Raw genomic sequence first — 22,490 nt, 5'->3', positions numbered from 1 at the left:
TGACAATATGCATCAAACTCGTCACTGGTATATTCTCCTCCATTGCCAGTCCTCAGACACTTGATTTTCTTCTCAGAATCAAGTTCAACCCGCGCTTTGAAATCTTTGAATATCTGGAAAACATCTGATTTCTTCTTGATTGGATACACCCAACATCTCATAGAGAAATCATCAACGAACGAGACAAAATATCTCGCTCCTCCTAGGGATACAACCGGTGCTTGCCAAACATCCGAATGAATCAGCTCCAACATGCTTTTGCTCCTGGCAGTAGAAGTGCCAAACTTTAATCTGTGTTGTTTACTGGTAACACAGTGCTCACAAAAGGGTAATGACACTTTTGTAAGTCCCGACAGCAGCTTCCGTTCTGAGAGAATTTTCAACCCCCGTTCTGACATATGCCCGAACTTTCTATGCCATAACACTGTTAATTCTTCTCCTGAACCAATTGATGCAACAACTAGTTCTGCCTCTTTGTGTGTTTCTCCCAAAAGTACATACAGATTTGCAGCAACCTTTTCCGCCTTCATAACCACAAGCGCGTCTTTCACAATTTTCATGATCCCGTTCTCGATCCGAGTTTTGCACCCGATGTCATCCAATTGCCCCAAGGACAAAAGATTTTTCATCAGTCCCTTCACATGTCGTACCTCATGTATGGTGTAAATGGTGCCATCAAACATTTTAATTTTGATAGTACCGACCCCAGCGATTTCCAAGACATGATCATTTCTCATGAATACAGATCTTCCTGAGACTGGTTCATAATGGTCAAACCATTCTCTCCGAGACGTCATGTGCCACGTCGCTCCTGAATCCATAATCCATGTGTCACAAAATTTGTGCCTGCCGTCTGCAACTGTTGCTGCTTCGCTGAATAATATTTCACCACTGCTTGAAGTACTGGCCACATTTCCTTGAAAACTTTTGTCAATACTCGTACACTCTTTCTTGAAGTGCCTTTTACCGCCACATTTGAAGCAGTAAATATTTTTCTTCTTACTTTTTGACTTTGATCTACCTCGTCTTTGGCTCCCACTGGAGTCACGGTCCATAAATCTTCATCTTATCATCGGTAAAGCCTCTGCCTGCTTCGATGTTACCAACCTATCTTCCTTATTCTTGCGCCGGCTTTCTTCACCGAGAACCGCAGTTAAGACATCATCGAATCTTAGAAAGCTCATAAGAATATTGTTGGTTATGTTGATGATAAGTTGATCATATGAATCAGAAGCTCCGTACGTTCATTTTCCCCTATTTTATGCCCCATGGAAGTGAGTTGGGCAAATAGAGTATTTAGTGTGTTGATATGGTCGGTCATCGATGAGGATTCCGCCATCCGAAGAGTATAAAGCCTTCTCTTTAGGAAAATCATGTTGTGTAGCGACTTGACCTCGTACATCTTTGTCAGAGTATCCCAGATAACTTGGTTGTTTTTATCTCAGATATACTTGACAGTACTTCGTCTGCTATAGCCAAGTGTAAATTGGCAACAGCGTTGTCATTCATCTCATTTCACTTTCCATCATTCGTAATCTCCACCGGTCTATCTCCAATAGCCGCCAAGCAATTCTCCTTTCTTAAAACAGCTTGTATCTTTATTTTTCACAGCATAAAATTGCTTCCGTTGAATTTTGCTATCTCGTACCTACCCGCCATTATGTCTACAACAATTTCAGTAGACTGGACAAAATTATCCCGCCTTAATAAAAAAATCTTTAAAAAAAATCTTTTCTGATGCGGAAGATCAGTCTAGGCTGCAACCACAGAGCATACTCAGAATTTTAAGAAATTTTAAATCAAGGCTCTGATGCACTTGTTGGTCCCACTTGCGGTAATTTGAGATAATAAAACCCTTAAATAAAGAATAAACTGGACACCGAGATTTACGTGGAAAACCCTTAAAAATTATTAGGGTAAAAAACACGGGTAAGATGAAAAGAATTTCCACTATAATATTTTGTGGTGTACAACTCACTCACTGTGTTTCCAAAGAAAACACACACTCTCTTAATACAGGAGAATAAACACCTCACAAAGATTATAGAACTAAGCACTCAAATGCTATAAGATGAGAGAAAACTCGAAGAAGGGATGATTTCTGAATGAATGGGGATATCTATTTATAGAGCCTCCTGTCAGTGTGAAAAACGCGTATCCACGAAATTTCCTGCAGCACGTTTGTTTTTCTTTTTCAAAGTATGCAATTCATTTGGCCCCACCTTATTTGAAAACTCTTGACGACAACTGAAACAGAAAGGATGAGGAAATTAAAAAATTGAGCAAAAAAAGATGTTGCGCTAATGATTTCATACCTTGTAGCAGCATTGATCCCAATGAACAACATGGCTTCCCTACCATTGACGTTCATGCTGAAAGATCAAAGTACTATTTTAAGAATCTGAAATGCATTAGCATCAAGTAAGAAAACTGAGGCATGTAGTTATGATGGTTTAACTCAAGATGATCATCATTTAAAAAGGCAGAAAAATTTCCCTATTTTGCAAGTGAGGAAACTATAACCCTGATTCAACTAAAAACCCAAGCCAAATGAATCTTGAAGATTGTCAGCTCATATTTCATCAAATAGCAGAACCACTACATTCATGAGACCATGAAAAAAAGTGTACTCACCAACTAGAAAGAACAACTTTGACGTAGTCCTTTGCACTCTCTGGTCTCTACAGATTATTAACCTTTTCCTTACAGCCAGTGGAAGAGAGAGATGCGGCAGACACGGCAATCTCTCAATTTCCTCTTATATTTTCTACACAACCACACACGCATGTACAAATTACAATATTCTTATTGCATAGCTAGCAAATATGGACTTTCTGCTTCGCAAACTAACAAAAAAAAAAAAATTAACTTTCAATTTCCGTGTCGCTATTGTTTGCAAGCATTTGGACATATTCCAGTCAGTATAAATAGTTCCAGTTTAGTAGCCAAACATTAAATAGAGCACCCAATTAAAGCCCATGAAAGCCTCCTTCCAATCAAAGGTTTGCATCAAGTATTGTTGTTATTCATTGAGATTAACATTTATTTTTCATTTTGTATTCTGTCTTGCGTAAGAGTCAGCACAATGAACGGAGACTCAATTGTGGTCGCTCGGCACGCAAGATAAGACACTAATTGATTTTCGACAAAAACTTGTGTGAGACGGTCTCACGGGTCAGTATTTGTGAGACGGATCTCTTATTTGGGTCATTCATGAAAAAGTATTACTTTTTATGCTAATAGTATTACTTTTTATAGTGAATATGGGTAGAGTTGACCCGTCTCACAGATTAAGATCCGTGAGACGGTCTCACATGAGACCAACTCTTGATTTTCGAATTTATGATTCACGTTTCACAAAAGATTAGTGTCATATATATCATTATTTTAACCAAATACAATAATTTTTAATACTTCTATTATGTATCATTCTTCGTCTCATAAACGAGTCAAGTGTTGTCCACGTTAAAAAAAAAACTATTAGTTATTATGCACTTGTATTTTTAAAATTAATCATAAGTTTGATTTATCGTCATATTTTAAATTAAAGATTTATCACATTATTCTCGGAATGAAAATAACTTTATACTTCAAAATCAGTTGAAGATTCAATATGTACAAATAGGATTTACCTGCCAACACAGAACAAGAGCAGCCCAATTAGTTAACTCATAAACTTCTCCGATCATTGATTTTTCTTTCTTGCTTATAATTAGGTCCAACATAATTGTATGAAGTTGACTATAAAATCGGGATTCCTACTTCTGAAATCTGCCAAGGATACATTGCTCTGGTGGTAAGGTGAGGTCTCAACATCCCAGTAGTATTGGGTTCAAATCACGTGAGATGTTTGTTTGGTTATATTATATTAAGTTTATATAAAGCCTTCACCACATTGTATTCATTGCTCTAAAAAACGTTAGACGGGCAGCCATCTACCGACTATCGCTTGGATAATTTTGAGTAGGTCTCTTGTGAGACGATCTCACAAATCTTTATATGTGAGACGAGTCAACCCTCCCGATATTCATAATAAAAAATAATATTCTTAGCATAAAAAGTAATACTTTTTTATGGATGACCCAAATAAGAGATCCGTATCACAAAATACGAATTTTTTTAAATGATTTATAAGACAAATAAATTTAGCTTAGACACTTACATATTTGAACCAATATCCGATTATTGTGAACATATTAATTAGCCACGACATTGGCTGTACTTTTATACCAAATTGTCACATTATTTCGCGGTGATAGTCAATGACTCGATGGTGAGGGCTGTAGGCGGCACATTGATTTTAAACACATTTTTTCAAACAATTACACATCCAAACTTTATTTCATTCTCTCTTTTTTGGAATAAAACTGTTTTTTTTTTTGAAAAAAACTTTTTTATTAGATATTCTTTAATTGGGTAAATCGCCCGTACCCAGAACTAATCAAGTCGGATTCTTGTATAGGCCAGGGTGAAAAACTGATACTCGGGTTTGGTTCGCTGTTGGGCACCAACCAATAAAGTTATGGGCCACATATGAAAAAGTATGGGCGATGAAAAGGACACCTAATTATTAGACACAAAAAAAATCATGAAACCGTGCCACAAATCAAATTTATAAAATGAATCTTCAACTCGATCTAACTAATAGAAAATATTACTTTTATTTAAAAAATATTATTTTTTATATCATATATGGGTCGGATCAACCCGTCCCATTAATATAAACTCGTGAGACAGTCTTATAATATACAACTCATAGGTCTATCAACGGCTTTAATTTAACATAGATAATTAAAAATAAAATATCAATTAATTTACTTAATTCGTCGTCGTTAATAAGGCTTCAATTTTGCTGTTTACGTATAAAATCTATTCAGCATAAATTGATATTTCATACTCCAAAACCTTTTCTAAGAAAAAAAACAAAAATCTGTCAAGTGTTTGAGTTAACTGATCAAAGAAAAGAGACTAATTAATATTAAATTACAATAAGTCAAAAGTGTATATTTTTTCCCTTGCGCCAATAAAAAAATAAAGTTGATTTTATTAAGCTCATCGAAGCTATAAATTATTGGCAATGGTGGGGTTCTGTTCGGTTCGATTCGGTTTAGTTGATTGTTGTTTCGTAGAGTAATTGTCAATTATATTTGAAGGCCCTAATTTGTACCTTACATGTATTTTAGAAATTCACAAGTGCTCAAGAATGTAGCCATTACTTTATGTCGTAACTCGTAAGAGCCGGTCCTAGACTTTGAAGGGCGGGTACGAAAATGACCAATGTACCCCTAATTAAATAAAAGACAAATAAAATTACGTAAAAGAAAAAAAAATCGGGAATCTTCTCCAACGGGACATATATATCAATGTCTCTAGTACCATTGTATTGGGTCGATATTTTCAATTAAATATCACGTTTTGATAGCTATAGTAAAATATTTGAAATTAAAATGACATTAGTCTTAAATGACATATAAAACATTGGAGGGAAACACCACAGAAAACATAGCCTTCTGTCCATCGAGGCGAAAGAATTATTTTTTTTTCTAAAATCCACATTTAATTTGGTTGTAAAAAATTTAATATTACATTTTGGGGTGGTGGACAATGTACCGAATGATTATTAATTTAAGGAAGCTACAACGCATTCAAAAGGTCAGGTGATCTGTACATCTTTCCACTGCCAAAATAAAAACGAAATTTTGTAGCATCCAAAGCCACATAAATAATGTACCTGTATTTATTGTTTGAGCGAAAGAATTTGGCTATTATTGAGATGAGTGATTTTTTTATAAATATTTTTGTGTAGTATGATGTTGAAGTTGTGTCGTTTGATTAGGATCGTTAAATAAGTCGTAAAAGAGGAACATCGTTGAGACAATTACAATAACGATGAAGCACGACCCCAAAGCTTCTCTTGGATTTTTGGACCTAACAACCAAGTGTATTTGTATCTACATCGGTGCATCCTCTCATGTTGATCCGTCACTAAGGATGTGATTTTTTTAACTAACAACTATAACATTTGATTTAGTGATAAGAACGAAGAAGAATGAAGAAATATTTTGGGAAGTCTATGTAATTCCATTGAGCAGAAAGAATGAATGAACATATTTACGACCGTACAACAACTTGATATTTATACTAAGGCTTACAAGTCAAAAGTGCAAATGAGTAAACACGCTTCTAGCTACATTTGGGTTTTTCAACTTTAACAGTTTCATCTTAAAATAATAGAAAAAAATATTTTAACAGAAAGATAAACAAAGAGTGTATATTTGATATATTTTTTTATTTGTCGAGAATATTATTGGGGGAAAGTTGGTGAAAAATCCTCAATCAAAACATTTCTTTGGGTTCACTCCCTACTCACAAAATTGTGGTACTATGTCATACAAATTGTGGTACACTTCATGTGAAAATGTGTTACACTTCATGTGGATATGTGGTACTAAAAAAATACCCGGGGACTGAACACAAAAAAAACGACGAATGGAGACTGTAGGTCAATTTCCCGTATTATTGGAATATATATCGTCAACATATACATTGATCATTATGATGAGTGTTTGGTTATATTTTTTGTAACAGAAAAAAATATCGTGATATTCTGTAATTATTTTAATATTTTTAAAAAATAACGAAGTATAGCAAAGTGCTTTTTACCTCCCACAATTTTCATTCAATTTTTATTCTGAAAAAAGGCTGGCAGTGTGGCGGTTGCATGAGTAAATGCGCGTACTTTCACCAAACAAACCCCCACCGTTGCTTTTCCAAATGTCGTACAGAAACAAAATCTTCACCGTTGGATTGTAGACAAAGTTCTGTGAATAGGTAAGCGTGCTTTAACTGACTCTCAATCGGAGCTTGCGATTTCACCCGCTTTAAATGGCGCGTGGAAGTTACAATGTCGTCCTCTATTATTAAATATAAATATTTTTATTCATCGTACTTTGACATTCTAGTTAATGACGCAATCATCTTTGCTTCGTTCTAGTTAATGACGCAATAAATTGATTACCATTTCAATTTGAAAATTTTACGACTTTCATTTTATTTCATTTTTAAAAACAATTACTTTCATACTACGTGAAAGTTTATTTAATGATTTTCTAATATAAAGCATTGATATTTTAGTCGTATTATATTCTATTTTATACGGTAATTGATCATTTGAAAGGAGTTCAGAGATATTAAATTGTAATTTTTCCAGATATTTAAATAAAAAAATAAATAAACCCTTGGAAGAAAAAGTTGTTTCGATAATTGATATTATAAATAGAAAAAAATAAGCGAAAAATAAAATTAGAAAAGAAAAAACCAATCCAAAGAAAATTTTGTTCTCACGATTGCGGATAAGGTTGGCTGCCCTACAATACAAAACATTTCCTCATGTAAAGGTGGGCAGTTCTCCACATTCCGAAATTTTTGGGTTTATTTTATAAGTTTACATAATTTATTTGGTAAAAAAATTATAAATAATTTATATGTTTTAAAAATAAGTTGTTTGACAGTTTATAAGATGTTCTTAAAAAGTTGAGATACTTATATTTTTTTCAAAAAGAGGCAAAAATTTGTGTGAGACGATCTCACGGATCGTATTTTGTGAGACGGATCTCTTATTTGGGTCATCCATGAAAAAATATTACTTTTTATGATAAGAGTATTACTTTTTATTGTGAATATCGGTAGGGTTGACATGTCTCACAAATAAAGATTTGTGAGACCGTATCACAAGAGACCTACTCTATTTTTACATCTCACTTCTCCAAAATATATTTATGTATTTTTTTAAAATTCTCATTTTATACTCACTTTGTAAATTCTCACTTTATCATTTTGTTTTTTTATCAAATTTAAAATACGATTTTGTTATATCTTTTTATTATTATGATATAAAAAGCAAAAATTTTAATATTTTATAATTATTTATTTTTAAAAATAATAAAATAAATTATCATTCTAGAAAAATATATTAATTGTAGGTTTAATAACTAAATCAACTTTTAGGAAAATCACAGTAACTGGGCCACGTTTGAGAAAAAAAAAAGTTTGGGAAACTGTGGTGGCCAAGTTGAACATTTGTTCCAATTTCCCATCATACGGCCGGAATTCCATTATCGACTCAATAACCAATAATCATCTTCTTTTGTATCCAAACTTTTTTTAAATAAAATAATATATAATATAATATAATATTCCGTAAATACCCATTCACAATTAAATAAAGTCGAGAACGACAACTATGGTGTAAATGTAACCACAATAATTTATTATTCTTTTGTTTACGAATTCTAGAAAATAGAAGAAAGTTTTGGGAATTATTTGTTTTGGATTGTGTCAAAATCGGTCGAGTTCGAATAGTATTGGAGTATGTCTATTGTGATACGGTCTCACGAATTTTTTTCTGTGAGACTGGTCAACCCTACCTATATTCATAATAAAAATTAATACTTTTAGAACAAAAGATCCAAATAAGAGATCCGCCTTACAAAATAAGATCCGTGAGACTGCCTCACACAAGTTTTTGACATAGTGTTAAAAGAGTAAAGATCGATTCAAACAAAAATATAATAATCGAGCTAATTCGTAATTTCCATAAATCCAAACAAACTCGTTCGGTGCATGAAATCTGGACATGTGTGCCAAACACAAAATATGGTTGGACTCTATAATTAAGTTAATAATAATATTGATGAAAAAATAATTTAAAAATAGTCTTTTTTCAATAATAAAAGAAAAGAATTCATGAGACTTGTGAAAATAAATAAATAAATAAATAAATCACATTTTAAATTGATTTTCACGAACCCGTTGACCAAATTCTATTGAAGAATATGGAAACTTTCCAAGTTTTGACTTGTTTGCCAAAAAATCACAAAGCACAAGTCATAAATAATTCGTAATGCGTGTCGCTCACCGGGACCTGGGATCAACTTGGGTTGTGGACGGGAAGTCGTCCACGTCAGCAAACAACAAAAGTATATATAATTATTATTATTTTGAAATGGTGAGGTGGAAATATGTATCTATCTAATATATTAATTATGATGTATATTTCCATCATTCAAAGACATTAATAATAATAAGGTGATTTTTATTATATTTTTATTTTTTAAAATATAATATAAAGTAATAAATAGTTAGATATCGTGTAGGGATTGAGTAGTTTTGGGGATATGTTTTGGAATCCATTCATACCAATTTGTCGTGTGAAATTCTTCACAACTGTTGTGTGTCAGATGATACACATGCTGCGTCCGAATTTTAACAAATCTCGGCCATTGGTAGCACACACGCGCCGATTCGCCAAATCAAATCAGCATTTATCCTTTTTTTTCTTTTTGATTTATTTCGATAGTATAATTTTAACTAACTTTTTAATTTTGGATTTGGGTTTACAAATTTATTGGTGCAATAAATTCTCGACACAACTTTGTTCATATTGGGATGTACGCTACGGCGGTTTAGAGAAATATCCATCATAAAAAAAATTTATTGGGTAATATCTGTTGCCATGTTTATACGATATATACAAATGTATATATTTATCAAACTGTTTATTTATTAATATAATAATAACCAAACTTATAGTTTATTTATTAATATAATAACCAAATTACGAGTTTGCTTCCTTTTTCTCTCTACGACATTTGCTTCTCTCTCTAGAGATGAATGAATCTTCAAACTTAGAATCATTCCAGTTTGCTTAAATCGAAAAAACTCTTACTCTGCACGGCCGTTCACTTTTCTCTCTCCTAAAGGTCCTTCCACTTTTTCATTTTCAAATGCAGAATTTTCCTAAATCTCAAAAAAAGGAAAGAAGTTTCCTAAATCAGGCCTTCTTGTTAAACGCACATCTCTGAATTGAAGTACCATATTCCGATTCTTCTCTGGATAAAATGTCTTCTGGTTTTTCCGGTAGCTTGCCGGACTTCTTCACTGCGGGCAGGAGGCCCGTCCAGATGCCATTGAACATGGACAGCAACAATCTCTACTCACAGCAGCAGGTTTCTTTTGAGTCGCCGCTTTCTGGGATTCAGAACGACCCGAATGCACAGATCGCCACCTACCGGAGACCTGATTTGATCGGGAAAAGGTCTCTCGTTGAATTTCAGCATCAACAGAGCATCTTGCAGCAGCAGGGGTTGGGGTTTTATCTTAGGAACGTGAAGCCGAGGCCTAATTACCAGCATGCATCGCCGATATCCACTCTCTCTCCCGTAGATTTCCCCCCGGTTAATACCCTGTCGCCTGACGTTTCTTTCATATCTAATTCTCTCGTGAACAGCACAAACCCGCGGTACGGTTTTCCGATGCTCCAGCAACAAAGGCTACAGCCTTTGATTCTTTCAAACATAAACAACTTTAATAACGTTCCATCTAGTATTTCTTTGCCAAAGTTGGTGTTAAACCAGGCACCTGTGAATTTGGGTCCCGGCCAGGATCTCTCTGCGCAAGAATCGGAGAAAAAGATGCTGAATCACAAGTTACAGGAGCTGGAGAAACAGCTCTTAGGCGATGAAGATGAAGGAGAAGCAGCTTCTGTTGTTACGAGCAGCGAATGGTCTGAAACCATACAGAATCTCATCAACCCGGCCCAAAAACCCATTTCCACATCGCCAACCTCTTCTTCTTCTTCGTGTTCGTCCACTTCCGCCTCACCTCCTCTGCCTTGCCCAAAACAATCATTAGTTGACGCCGCCTTGGCCATCTCCGAAGGAAAGCCAGAAATTGCCGCTGATATATTGACGCGCCTCCAACAGGTGGCTAGCGTGAAAGGGAAGTCAGAACAGAGGCTCGCAGCACACGTGATATCGTCCCTTAAATCGCGCGTTAACCCTGTTGTAAATCCTCCTCCGGTATCCGAGCTTTACAGTAAAGAACAATCAGTATCAGCCCAAATGTTATACGAGTTTTCTTCATGTTTCAAGCTGGGATTCATGGCTGCAAACATAGCCATCCTTGAAGCCACCTCAGAACAGGGTTTCAACAAGATTCATGTCGTGGACTTGGATATCGGGCAAGGCGGACAGTACATGCATTTGCTCCACGCGCTGGCAGCGAAGAAGTGTGAAGGAAAACCCGCCTACATGTTAAAGATCACAACTTTAACAGATCCTGCCGCCGCGGCGCCTGGCTGTAATAGCGAAGAAAAGCTGCGAATTGTGGGGGAGGAGCTCAAATATCTGGCAAATAAACTCGGCGTTTGCTTATCAATATGCGTCAAAAAAGCAAACATCATGGAGTTGAGCAGAGAAAGATTGGAAATAAACCCCGACGAAGCTTTAGCCGTGAATTTCGCATTCCAGCTCTACAAACTCCCCGACGAAAGCGTCACAACAGACAATCCAAGAGACGAGATGCTCCGCCGCGTGAAAGGTTTGTCCCCAACCGTGATGACAATCGTCGAACAAGAAATGAATGCAAACACCGCACCTCTGGTGGCGCGTGTGAGGGAAGTCTGCGAACACTACGGCGCGTTATTCGACTCGCTGGATGCCACCGTTTCGAGAGATAACTCGAACAGGGTTCGAATCGAGGAGGGACTGAGCCGGAAAATAAAAAACTCGGTTGCTTGCGAAGGGAGGGATCGCGTTGAGAGATGCGAAATGTTCGGCAAATGGCGATCCCGGGTGGGCATGGCCGGGTTCAAAATTCGACCAATGAGTCAACTCTCCGCCGATTCCCTCCGATCCAAGTTGGTTTCGAGTACACGTGGCAACCCGGGATTCACTGTCAACGAGCAATCCGGAGGCATCTGCTTTGGTTGGATGGGACGAACACTTACCGTCGCATCTGCTTGGAATTAATTTCATCCATCTTCATCTATTTTTCGAAAAAAGTAGTTTTTATTAATTAAATAATAATAGTAATTAATCAGTATTGATTCGAAATATTTTTGTCATTATTGCTTCCATTATCATATAATAATTGTTGTATTAAGTCTTTGTATGTTTGTGACCCCACCACAAAAAGTAACAACTACTAATAAACGTTGTGCATTTTCGGTACGTGTCCAGTTCAAATTTACGTATTGGAATTTTATTGTATAATAATTCCATTAAAAGTTATAATTAAAGTTAAATATTTTAATAATTACATTAAAAATTCAAATTTATTTCTAAAATACAAGATGCATTCAGTTTTTATGATGGGTTTTTAAGAGTATTGATATTCATGATATGCTTATACTGCGCGAGATATGATTAATCACGCCACATTAAATTATATAATCGTTTTTAATATTTTATGTAGTAAAGATAAAGATTATGATTAATGTGTTAATTGTTCGGGCTCCACTTATAGTCATTTTTATGGTACGTTTGGTCATAGTCGGGGTTGGATGGGGCACGTGTACGATTTCTATTGGCTGTAGTTGATACCATATTCTCTGACATTATTTTTGAATTAACTATGTTGCTATTTTGTTGTTATATTTGTATTGATTTATATATATATATTTTTTATTAATTAAATAGTCAAATTTATTTCTAAAATTCAGTTTTTATGATGGGGTTTTTAAGAGAGAGGTGTGGGTATTGAACATAGTATGAGCTTTTTCCTCCTTTGTTTCTGTTTTTAAGTTTTGGCATATTCCCAGTTTCCTACGAAACGAAGCTACCTAAAATTTTGTGATCACGTTCTTTGCAATTGTTTAATCCTAAATTTGGTCCTAACAAGCCTCCATTGTTCATCGTTTCTTTTATTATTATATTTAACAATATTTAGAAGCAAACATAAACTTCCAAGGGACATTTTCTTTCTATTTTAAATCTTTCCTTCCTATGTGGATTCATTTGTTTTGACATGAAATAAGATGTAAGAAACGTACGACATAGAACGGGTTATTATTTGATGTGTAACAAAAGTGTGTTTTACTTGGTACGGGTTTATGAAAATAGAGTGGCAGATTATATATTAATGTTAATTTTTGTAGAAATTAGCGAATATTGGGTTTATCCTACATGGGAAAATAAAGACAGTATAGATGAGCTTATTTGTGTTACATTTGATGGAAGCGTAAGAATGATTGGTCAATGTTGCCGATGGATATAAACTGTTACTTTTAGTAAAAAATTTGGGATATTAGAAGAAGAAATACCTGCATCTGTCCAGTTTATTTCATATTTTTAGTATATGTTTTGCATATAAACATTTATATTTGAAATACTAATCATGTATTGTTCATTATGCGCGCAAACACAGTCACATGTAAAGAAAATATCGTAATATTAATAGAGAAGATTTGGTGGTATTAATTGGCATTAAATGAATATTGAATGATTGTGAGGCAATCCAGATAAATTCCAGTCTCCAAACCTTTAGTTTGTTGGATATTTATCGTAGCATTTCCTCACACCATAAGTTTTTGAATTAGTTCAGTAGATAAAATTTCATGTAATCTAATTTAATTAAATGTATTAAATCTTACATCATCTTATTTAATTTTGACATCGTATTATTAGCCCTAGACGGCGATGGTTACAATGTTGGCTTTGAGACATTGTTATAAATTTTAAGTGATTATTAAATTATATAATAATATGAATAACTCTATTTAATTTGAATCATGTTTCTTCTATTTTTTTATCTAAAAAAATAAAATAAATTACCAATATGAGATTCAACTCCAAAAGTAGCTCCTTCAAAATTTGAATTTCTTTGTTTTGACAAAAAGAGAAATCAGTTTTCGAAAAACAAAACTATAGCATAAAGAAAGTCATGTACATGTGAATCAAATACCTCAAATTTTAAAATTCAACGAAATATTCAGACAATGACTAATTTGAGATGATTGATTCATAAATGGATTATGTTGTGATAGGAGTTTAGAATCTGGCATACAGAACAAGAGTTCCTAGAGCATACCTTGCCTCCATGGTTGGATGCAGGTTTGGTAGAAGGTGCTCTTGTCTTAGGTTCGGACAGTTTCGATATGTCTAACTCCCTCCTGTCGATCCTGAGATCCAACTCATACAAGTTCACTAGTTGTTGATGCCCGTGCATCCATACGGCTTCAACATTGGATCAAGAGTCAAGACCTTATTAAGTATTGCGGCCTGCTTTTCAAGGGATAAAATAGAACTCTTTCGTAATCGGATTTCGCTAGTTCATGTTGATTTTCTGTGGGAGCAACACTACAAGGAAATTTCGATGTGCCCCAAGACAGAAAAGAAAGAAAGGATAAATCGGTGGCAGGAGGGCTCAGAATTGATGACATATATATATATCAAGTTCAAGATAAAGCTTTCCATGCATCAGTTGGGTAAGATGGATAATCCAACATATGCCATTTACATGGATAGAAAAACTTCATTCTGCTTCTGATCAGACAGGCCAAAATTGAAGGGAAAACAAAATTTTCAATGGTGACCGAGAAAGCAAAAGACAGTGGTCGGATAGCCTTTAGTGACCTTTCGAACTCAGTTAAGTCATCTATCTTAACAACAGGTGCCTAGGACAGCACTTCGACAGAAGAACATGATAACCATCCATTCCTAAAACCAATTTACTCCTATTTTATCATTATCTTAATTTGGTTTAGTAACTTGGTCTTCCTCTTGGATATCTCAGATTTTCCTGTGAGGCCATCTACAACAGTTGCGCAGTCATTGAAAAAAGTACCTTTTGCACCATCATCTAAAAGCTCGAACATCAACATTTTAGATGTGAAATGTGAGATGAGGACTGATGATTCATGGTTCAGCCTGAAAATCCCTTGTCTCATGGTGAGATAGAAGAGATAATAGAGCATGCTTTCCTAGATCAAATTCCTAAATGCTAGAAATCAAAGCTCAATTATATTAGGTTGTTCCCTAAAGTGCAGCAACTGCTTAAGCTAATGGTCGCCGGTAGGCGGTCGGTATCTTTTTCACCTACCGAAGCTCAAGTTTGATGAAGTAGCAAGTTTGGAACTCAAGTCTAATGGAACAAAAGCTTCTAGTTTTGAGTGATTCAACACAATTTTTACTATTGTTCACACGAAAATTGTTTCGTCTCGAATCAGTAGTGTTCAAATTAGCTTGACGTGGATTTGACTAGAGTCGTTTCCAAGCTGAACTTGATGCAATTAGCAAGCAGCTGGGCTCGCTTGCACTCTTCATCCAATTTTGTACACTAACAGTGTAATATATTAATTCGTATACCTTTCTTTTTTGTGTGTATAAATTGACTTATTTCATCTTTATAAGATACGTAACAATATAGAAAATAATTTTAGAAGTGATTAATGGAAAAGTTCTTCGTAGATCATAGTAGCATAGATTAAGCTTTTAGAACAAAAGGTTGATATTCCACATCTACACGTTTTTTTTTATTGTCTTTTAGTTTCTCAATGAATCTAATTATAATAATGAGACTTAGAGATAGTAAAACGTGATACGTGAAAGACAATAACCAATATATAGATAATTGTGTTAATTATCATTGTCATTATTATTTTAATTCATCATAAAAATAAAAATTACAATTTAGTCTCTATACATTAACAACTTACATCCTATCAGTTACATTAAATCTCTTTAACCACAAATTTTAATTGATCACTTTTACTTAAACTTAACCTTAATACACAACTAACAATACATAATTATTCACGTATAATTTCATTTAACTTTAAGGCAAAAATTTGTATGATGCGGTCTCACGTATTGTATTTTGTGAGATGAATCTCTTATTTGGGTCATCCATGAAAAAGTNGGCGGTCTCACGTGTTGTATTTTGTGAGATGAATATCTTATTTGGGTCATCCATGAAAAAGTATTATTTTTTATGCTAAGAGTATTACTTTTTATTGTGAATATCGATAAAGTTGACCCGTCTCATAGATAAATATTCATGAAACCGTCTCATAAGATGTTACTCTAAGTTTAATTGATCTAATAGCATAAACAAACAAGAGCTTGACCAAAAAAAGCCGGAGCTTGAGCTTAGTTATGGGATTGGGGTAAACAATCACAAAAGGGGTATTTTCGTCAAATGGCCAACAGAAATCAATTGCAAACGAAATGGAATGACTAACAAAGCTGACTGATATCTTCTAAGCAAAAAAAACCTAAAAATTCTAACACGAGGAAGAGAACAACAAACGACCCAAGATTCTTACTTCATCGGACGGTCGTTCTCCATTTTAAGGTTCATCGTTAGCTATTCAGTGAATCAATCACCGCGCATGCCGCCGCCCTTTTTCCCGAGCACTTTTTACGAACTTCTCCGTTTGGTTGCAGGAATGAGGATTGTAGCTGAAGGAGTTGATTGAATCGAAGATAATAGAGGATTTTGTCGTGAATTCTGAGTTTTTTTTCCAGAATCGCACATCGGGGGACTAAGACAAGTAATTTGAAATCGTACATTTTGCGGAAATCCAAATTGCAGGTACATGAATTGAATCCCTGTATATATATATTTTTATCTATATTTATGTGTAGTTTTGGTGTATTTATTGTTTCCAACAAATAATCATCGTTTCAGAATATGCATTTTGCTCTGTATTTTATGAAACAAAAATTTGGTTTCACTGCCTTACCCGAACGTTGCATCATCAGAGTATTTTTCTTTCATTTATTAATACTGGCTTGTTCTCGAGAAATCCTTTGATTCCACAAAACTTGATATGATCGGTATTTACTGAAACCTTTAGAGTTCGATCGATGGTATTAAATCAATGCTTTTGTTCATCCCTTATATATTGAGATCGTAAGGTGGCAAGTTCGACGCTCATTTTGTTTCAATTTCCTAAATTTGACTGGTTAAGTTGCTGATGAATGTAAATTTTTACCATAACCTTTATCGTTTGTATATTGTTTGATATTTGTTTATGACTCTTTGTTTTTTCTTCCCCTTGAAATCTTAGAATTTGAATTTAATTTCAATTATCTGCTTGACTTGATGAACTGTGCTGTTTTTTATAGTTCGACTTAGCGTTTTTTAGGGCCAAAAATGCCAAATCTGACGTGGCTTGTAAGAAATTAATCGATATGAATCTGGGGTTGAGTGCTCAAGGCTTTTTTTTATTATTGTTGATTGTTGTGTGCAGGTTTCTCTAGCGTTTTTCTTGGTATATTGATGTTGAGAAAAGCGAAGATGAATGCATATGATGTTACTGATTTGGATGCGGATGCCCTTTTGCCACCTCGGAAACGCCTGCTTGCAGGATTGAAGAGACAGAATTCTGATGTTAATTTCCCAATACTGTCTGCTTCTAGAAGTGCTGGGAGCGAATTCGATGCCCATCTTAATCGTCTTCTGAGCTCCCGGTTGAGTGATCCTAATACAACGAACGAGGAGATTGTTGAAGCCTCTAGGCGTGCCGCCACAGAAGCTGCAAAGATTGCGGGGATAGCGAGAGCTAATGCTGAAGATAAGGCTGCAAAAGCAGCAAAGGCAGTGGCAGCTGCCAAGAGTGCCTTGGAACTTGTTGCTACTCTTTCAGAGGAGGCTTCGAAAAAAGAACACCGTCTGAAAAAGAACAAGTTGAAGAAGCACATACCTGTTGAATCATTGTACAGTAAGAACAAAGGGAAAACTAATTGTAGAGCAGATGAAGAGTTAGCCAGGAATTTGCACCGGTCCATAAACAGTTCCCCAAGAATATCAAAGAGCTTACCGAGTTGTGACGCAAAAAATCACAAGCCCAAGAGGCTCAAGAATTCAGCCTCTTATGAGAAAACCTACATCCAAGGTGTAGGTCTCGTTGGGGAAGGAAATCGACCTTCCATAGCCACAAGTATTGGAAATGGTATACAAAAAGAGGTAAGCATTGAAGGTCCTGTAAAAGAAATAGAGAAGACGAGGGTAGATTTGAACACATCAAAATCTGAAAAAGTTGGCAAACCAACATTATTTTATCGGGAAGATTCGCACCCCAGTACAACCGATCGAACAAAGTTGGAACATAGGGAGCTAAAGGTACTTAATTCCAAGGATAAAGTTGCTGATTCATTTGATGCTCTTGGTAAAAAGAGAGGAAGAATTAAGCAAAAAAAACTGCCTTTGAGCATATGTAGTTTCAGGGATAAAACTGGCCCAAAAGAGCAGCAGAAACCCAAAGACTTACCACAGTCAGAAGACGATTCGAGCGGAGCTGCGGCAGGTAATCATCCCTCTTTTCCTGATAGTTTGATTCCTGTGGAGAGAACATCAGTCTGGAAGTGCCAAGCATTGAAGACACCAGCCTGTGTCAAGCAAAATAAAGTACATTCATAGTGTTCATAATTCTACTTGGACAATGAGAAACTATCATGATAGGGGCGAACGGCCAAGGTATTCAGAACAGGTACGTTCTTTATTACATGTACGCGTAGTGCTGTCATTCAGTTTGAGCCTTAGATTGAGAAAAAATCGAATAAGCATTGAATTGAAAAGTGCAATGCTCAGTTCTCCTCTAGAAATCTAAGACTCATGCTAAATCTTGGCATTACTCGTGCAGTAGTCTAAAATAAGCAGAGCAGGTTCTTTTTCTTTTCTTTTTTTTTTTTTTTTTTATAGATAAAGCCTTGTGTCTTTTATTCTTTTTCCCCTCTTTTTTTGGTTTTCTTTGTGCTTGTGGTGAGTACACTGTCGTTTGAACTTAAATATTTATTGAACTTCTTGAGTGCTTGTAAATTTTTGTTGAATCATATCAATTGTTTTATCACCTATATAGTCCTACACCCAATTGATAACTTAATCCTCTTCGTATATTCTTTGCATTATCTACCTTTTGTTTGTCGGCTGTAGCAACATCTATAACACCAAATATTACACAATATTGGCATTTAATTGCTTAGAATAAGAATACGAGACCAAACTTCAAATGGCAATTATGAACACTTCCTGAGGTTTCCTTACGCCTTTTCATCGAGAAAACATTCTAAAATGAATGCATTATCTAGCTAAATATAGGGATCCTTGTCCTTCCTAGAACTGTTATTCTATACTAGGGATGCAAACAAATCACATAGATTTCACTATTATTTATTTTTTTAAATTTGAGTTCGATGTCAAACTAGAAGCTTAAGTTTAACTCCGACTCAGAGTTCTAATTTGATTTTGTTTCGTTTGTTTTGGATTGGAATTCAAGTTTGTGCTATTTTAAATGTTCTTATAAAATAATAACTAAAATATCGAAACTCAAGTTCAAGCTTGTGAATTTCGTACACAAATCAAATAATACTCTAGCTAACTCGAAAAGTTTGTGAATCGAGCACCTAGTTCAATACTAATATTCTCATTTTTTATAATCTGAAAGGGAAAAAAACAGGCTTCAAATGGTAATATAACATTTTCATACTAATCGAATAGGCCATTAACTTATCAATCAGTAAAATCAAGAAACTACAAATGGTAATCGTTGAAAAAAAAATTAGGAATAAGTGCTGCAGTATTTCATTGTTCAGAAGTTTACATAAACTTCAAAACATACTGTCCAAAAGCAATACCAAGAAATGTCGCGATTGCAATGCCGAAAATACCGGCAAGAATACCAGGGATGATTAAAGAACTCCATCCTTTTGCTGTAGCCATACCACAAGCTGTCGTGGGGCCTCCCACATTTGCATTCGAGGCTAGTAGTAGTAATCTCAGTTCAAACCCGAACAATTTTCCGAACCCGAGAATAAATGCTAGATGTACCGTTATCTGAACTAGAGAAAATAAAAAGATACTTGGTGCTGTGCTTATAACATTCCTGATGCTTCCACTAGCGCCAATGACTGTGAAAAACACCTAACACCAAGTATAGATAATCATTCCTAAATGAATTTCAGCGTACTGTAAAGTATAAAATACAAATGCGTAATGGATTGATTGTTTTTTAATACATGAGTTGATTTGTTGAAGCATATGTGAATGGGTAGCATTCATTTCACAAACGTGTTGACTTTTCGAATTTCGGTTCTTATCATTTAATGCAAATAGGAAGCAGTGTCAACGGATGATTTTTTCCAGAAAAATTCATAGTTTCGTGGTGACCCAATTTTAGGATATTTAGCTTGTGGAGACTTGAAGATATCAAGTTCATAAATGTAGCATGAAGATTTGAAATGATACAAAAGAAAAGGTGTTCTAATGTTCTTACCTGCATCAATATCAATGCCATAGCCTCACTGGAAGGTGCAAGATAAGTAAACTGATCCGGGAAAATGGTTGCCAAAACTACAACAATAGCAGTAATGGCTGGAAGGTTACCTCCTTGAATCCCAAAATATTTAATGAAATAACCAGCGCTAGCGCAAATAGCAAAAGATACAGCTAGTGCAGTTGCTGTCTGCAGCACGGGTAGTTTGTTTCCTGATGCTGATTTGTCGTCAAATCCAACCTCTTCAACATGATAGCGTTGTTAAAAGTGGAGAGAAAAGAAGATGGAAACTGAAGTTACAAAACCTTAAATCACGCACCAGCTGTTGAAGATGAGGGCTCGGCAGGAATTCTCGACGCCAGTGCAAATAGTGTTGTAAAGTATATTGCACAGAGAACATTATCTGCAGCTAGCCCAGCAGCTAACACGGAGGGGGAGACTTGAAGGGCTTCAGAAATGGCAACATAGTTGACAGCTACATCATGAATATAATCTTTTAAGTAACAATATAAGACAGACTAGCATGAAACTTCATCAACGACCACATGATATGAACTAGCAAGTCCCTGGTAACAGAGAAAACAACCCAAAACGCAAAGTCCAACATATGTAAGAAAAAGCTAGATAGCTTTTGAGTGCTCAATACTAAAGCAAAATATCGATGATATCAGGAGGCGGTAATTCTCGAGAAAGCCCCTGGCCCCAAATATCCTGCTTTGTCCTTTCACTTACGTAATATCGACCCAAATTAACATCTTGTGTTTGGTCAAAAATTGGGAAAATAGCAAAATAGACTGATTGTTTGTTTCTTATCCAATTTTATCCGTATATTTACATACAACAGAACAGGTAAAGGTCTGGTAGATAACCTCCACCAATATGCCTTCCCATCAAAGCAGCAGCTATCTTCCAACCATCTTGACCAAGTGACCGCATTGGCACCAGCAAGAAAGCAACAGCTGTCCCCACCGTAGTTGCAACTGTAAAAGAATAGCACCAGGTTGTTTGGAGGGATAAATTATGGCTAGACTTCCACATAGTTCAAAACCAGTGAAATTCACAGAGAAACTCACAGAATGAAGCATTTGGATTGTGGGGACGACTTAATTCCATTTTGTCATTTGAATTTGAATTTGGAACAATTGAAGCAGAAAAGGGGAAGAGAAACGATTTATTCAACCAAGAAAATTTTATGGGTTTCTCATTGCTCGACTATAATGTACTTTAATTTCGATCCATTTAATCATACGCTCTATTTCATCTGCTTCATTTAATTACATAAATCACAATGCTATTTTAATCAAAAAAGCAGCAATTGCAATTGCAATTTGCAAAAAGCCATAAATAAAGCACCCAGAATCAACAAAAGATTTGGCCAAAAAAAGGATATTTTACCTGATCCAAGCAAGAAAGCCAACAGCAGGTTGCCAGTGGACCGCATTACTCGGTTCATATCCGCTCTAAACAGCAGCAATGGCACAGCCAATGGCATCAGATACTCAAACACAACTTTATAAGCTGGCGCTTCACTCGCAATAATCCCCAAATTACTCGCCACAAGACCGATTAAAGTACTCACCAACGCACCACTCAACATGCTCCCAATCTGGGTCTTCTCCGACCTTCAATTGCACAAGGAAGAGATGGAAAAAAAATTAAGATCCGTTTTCAGACTTTGCCAGCTAAAAGGGACATACAGTTTACCAGATGCCGAAGGCCCCGGTGGCGAAAAGAGCAGTCCAAGTACCCCATTGATCTTGAGGTGAAATTATTGGGAAATTCAACTGTGATCTGGTGATTACACGTCTCTTCGAAGCTAATGATTTGTTGCGAAATGATGGAGTAACAATAGTTGCGACTCGTCGGGTGGTTTTTTGGGAATGGAGACTTGACCTTCGCATCGGGGGACGAAGATAGTGCGTCGTGTGGAGGAAAGAAAACGTTGACGCCATCCTCCGAGCGATAGGATTGGAGTGTGAAGTGAGCTCAAAGTTCCAGTTTTGTAGACTTTTGTTTGTCGTGCAAAAGTCCACGGCCGTGAACTTGGGTCAAGTTCGTTGCCCAGCCATTGGAGGCGACGAGTGCGGCGAGTGACGGCTTAGGTGGGCGTGGCTCACAAGTTACAATCCAACTGACTATATGATATATTCAAGATTCTGCACTGACCAGCAGCACTCGAAAACGAAATCAGACAACAAAAAGTTGAAAACAGGGAACGAAAATAAAGAGGAATTGATTACATGAGACTTGAGAGGATGAGCGGATCACAAGGAGATGGGCAAATCTGAAAATGAATGTAAGAGGGGACACGACACATTTGATGAGGACTCGTGAGTGGTAAGTACACTCACACCCGCTTACGCCGCCAAGTATTTTATTTATGGCACCTTCGAGGGTGTGAGTTCAATCATCACTCAAATTATATGTAATTTTG

The 22,490-nt window shown here is 35.7% G+C and overlaps 3 protein-coding genes across 4 annotated transcripts; 2 read left to right on the top strand and 1 right to left on the bottom strand.

Annotated features, from left to right (window-relative positions):
- The first annotated feature begins 9,648 nt into the window (after nt 1-9,648).
- LOC140977098 (scarecrow-like protein 8) lies at nt 9,649-12,011 on the top strand. Its single transcript, XM_073441665.1, has one exon. It carries the CDS (start codon nt 9,900-9,902, stop codon nt 11,808-11,810), a length of 1,911 nt encoding a protein of 636 aa, XP_073297766.1. The 5' UTR covers nt 9,649-9,899; the 3' UTR covers nt 11,811-12,011.
- Nucleotides 12,012-15,982: 3,971 nt separating this feature from the next.
- LOC140977096 (uncharacterized) lies at nt 15,983-18,636 on the top strand. Its single transcript, XM_073441664.1, has 3 exons — nt 15,983-16,134; nt 16,227-16,374; nt 17,036-18,636. Exon 3 carries the CDS (start codon nt 17,065-17,067, stop codon nt 18,202-18,204), a length of 1,140 nt encoding a protein of 379 aa, XP_073297765.1. The 5' UTR covers nt 15,983-16,134; nt 16,227-16,374; nt 17,036-17,064; the 3' UTR covers nt 18,205-18,636.
- Nucleotides 18,637-19,277: 641 nt separating this feature from the next.
- LOC140977095 (uncharacterized) lies at nt 19,278-22,375 on the bottom strand. 2 transcript variants are annotated; one of them, XM_073441662.1, is made up of 6 exons: nt 21,761-22,375; nt 21,452-21,678; nt 20,926-21,036; nt 20,376-20,531; nt 20,057-20,298; nt 19,278-19,704 (listed from the first exon to the last, which is right to left on the bottom strand). In XM_073441662.1, exons 1-6 carry the CDS (start codon nt 22,006-22,008, stop codon nt 19,381-19,383), a joined length of 1,308 nt encoding a protein of 435 aa, XP_073297763.1. In that variant the 5' UTR covers nt 22,009-22,375; the 3' UTR covers nt 19,278-19,380. The 2 variants fall into 2 exon arrangements, with proteins under 2 accessions (XP_073297763.1, XP_073297764.1); XM_073441663.1 differs by having other exon boundaries at nt 19,416-19,691.
- Between the last annotated feature and the right edge of the window lie 115 nt (nt 22,376-22,490).

Source organism: Primulina huaijiensis, chromosome 5 (assembly GCF_012295235.1).
Source record: "Primulina huaijiensis isolate GDHJ02 chromosome 5, ASM1229523v2, whole genome shotgun sequence".
In the NCBI taxonomy this organism is placed as follows: Eukaryota; Viridiplantae; Streptophyta; class Magnoliopsida; order Lamiales; family Gesneriaceae; genus Primulina; species Primulina huaijiensis.
The sequence above is the reverse complement of the archived record's forward strand: the minus strand, read 5'-3'. Positions and strand labels throughout refer to the sequence as shown.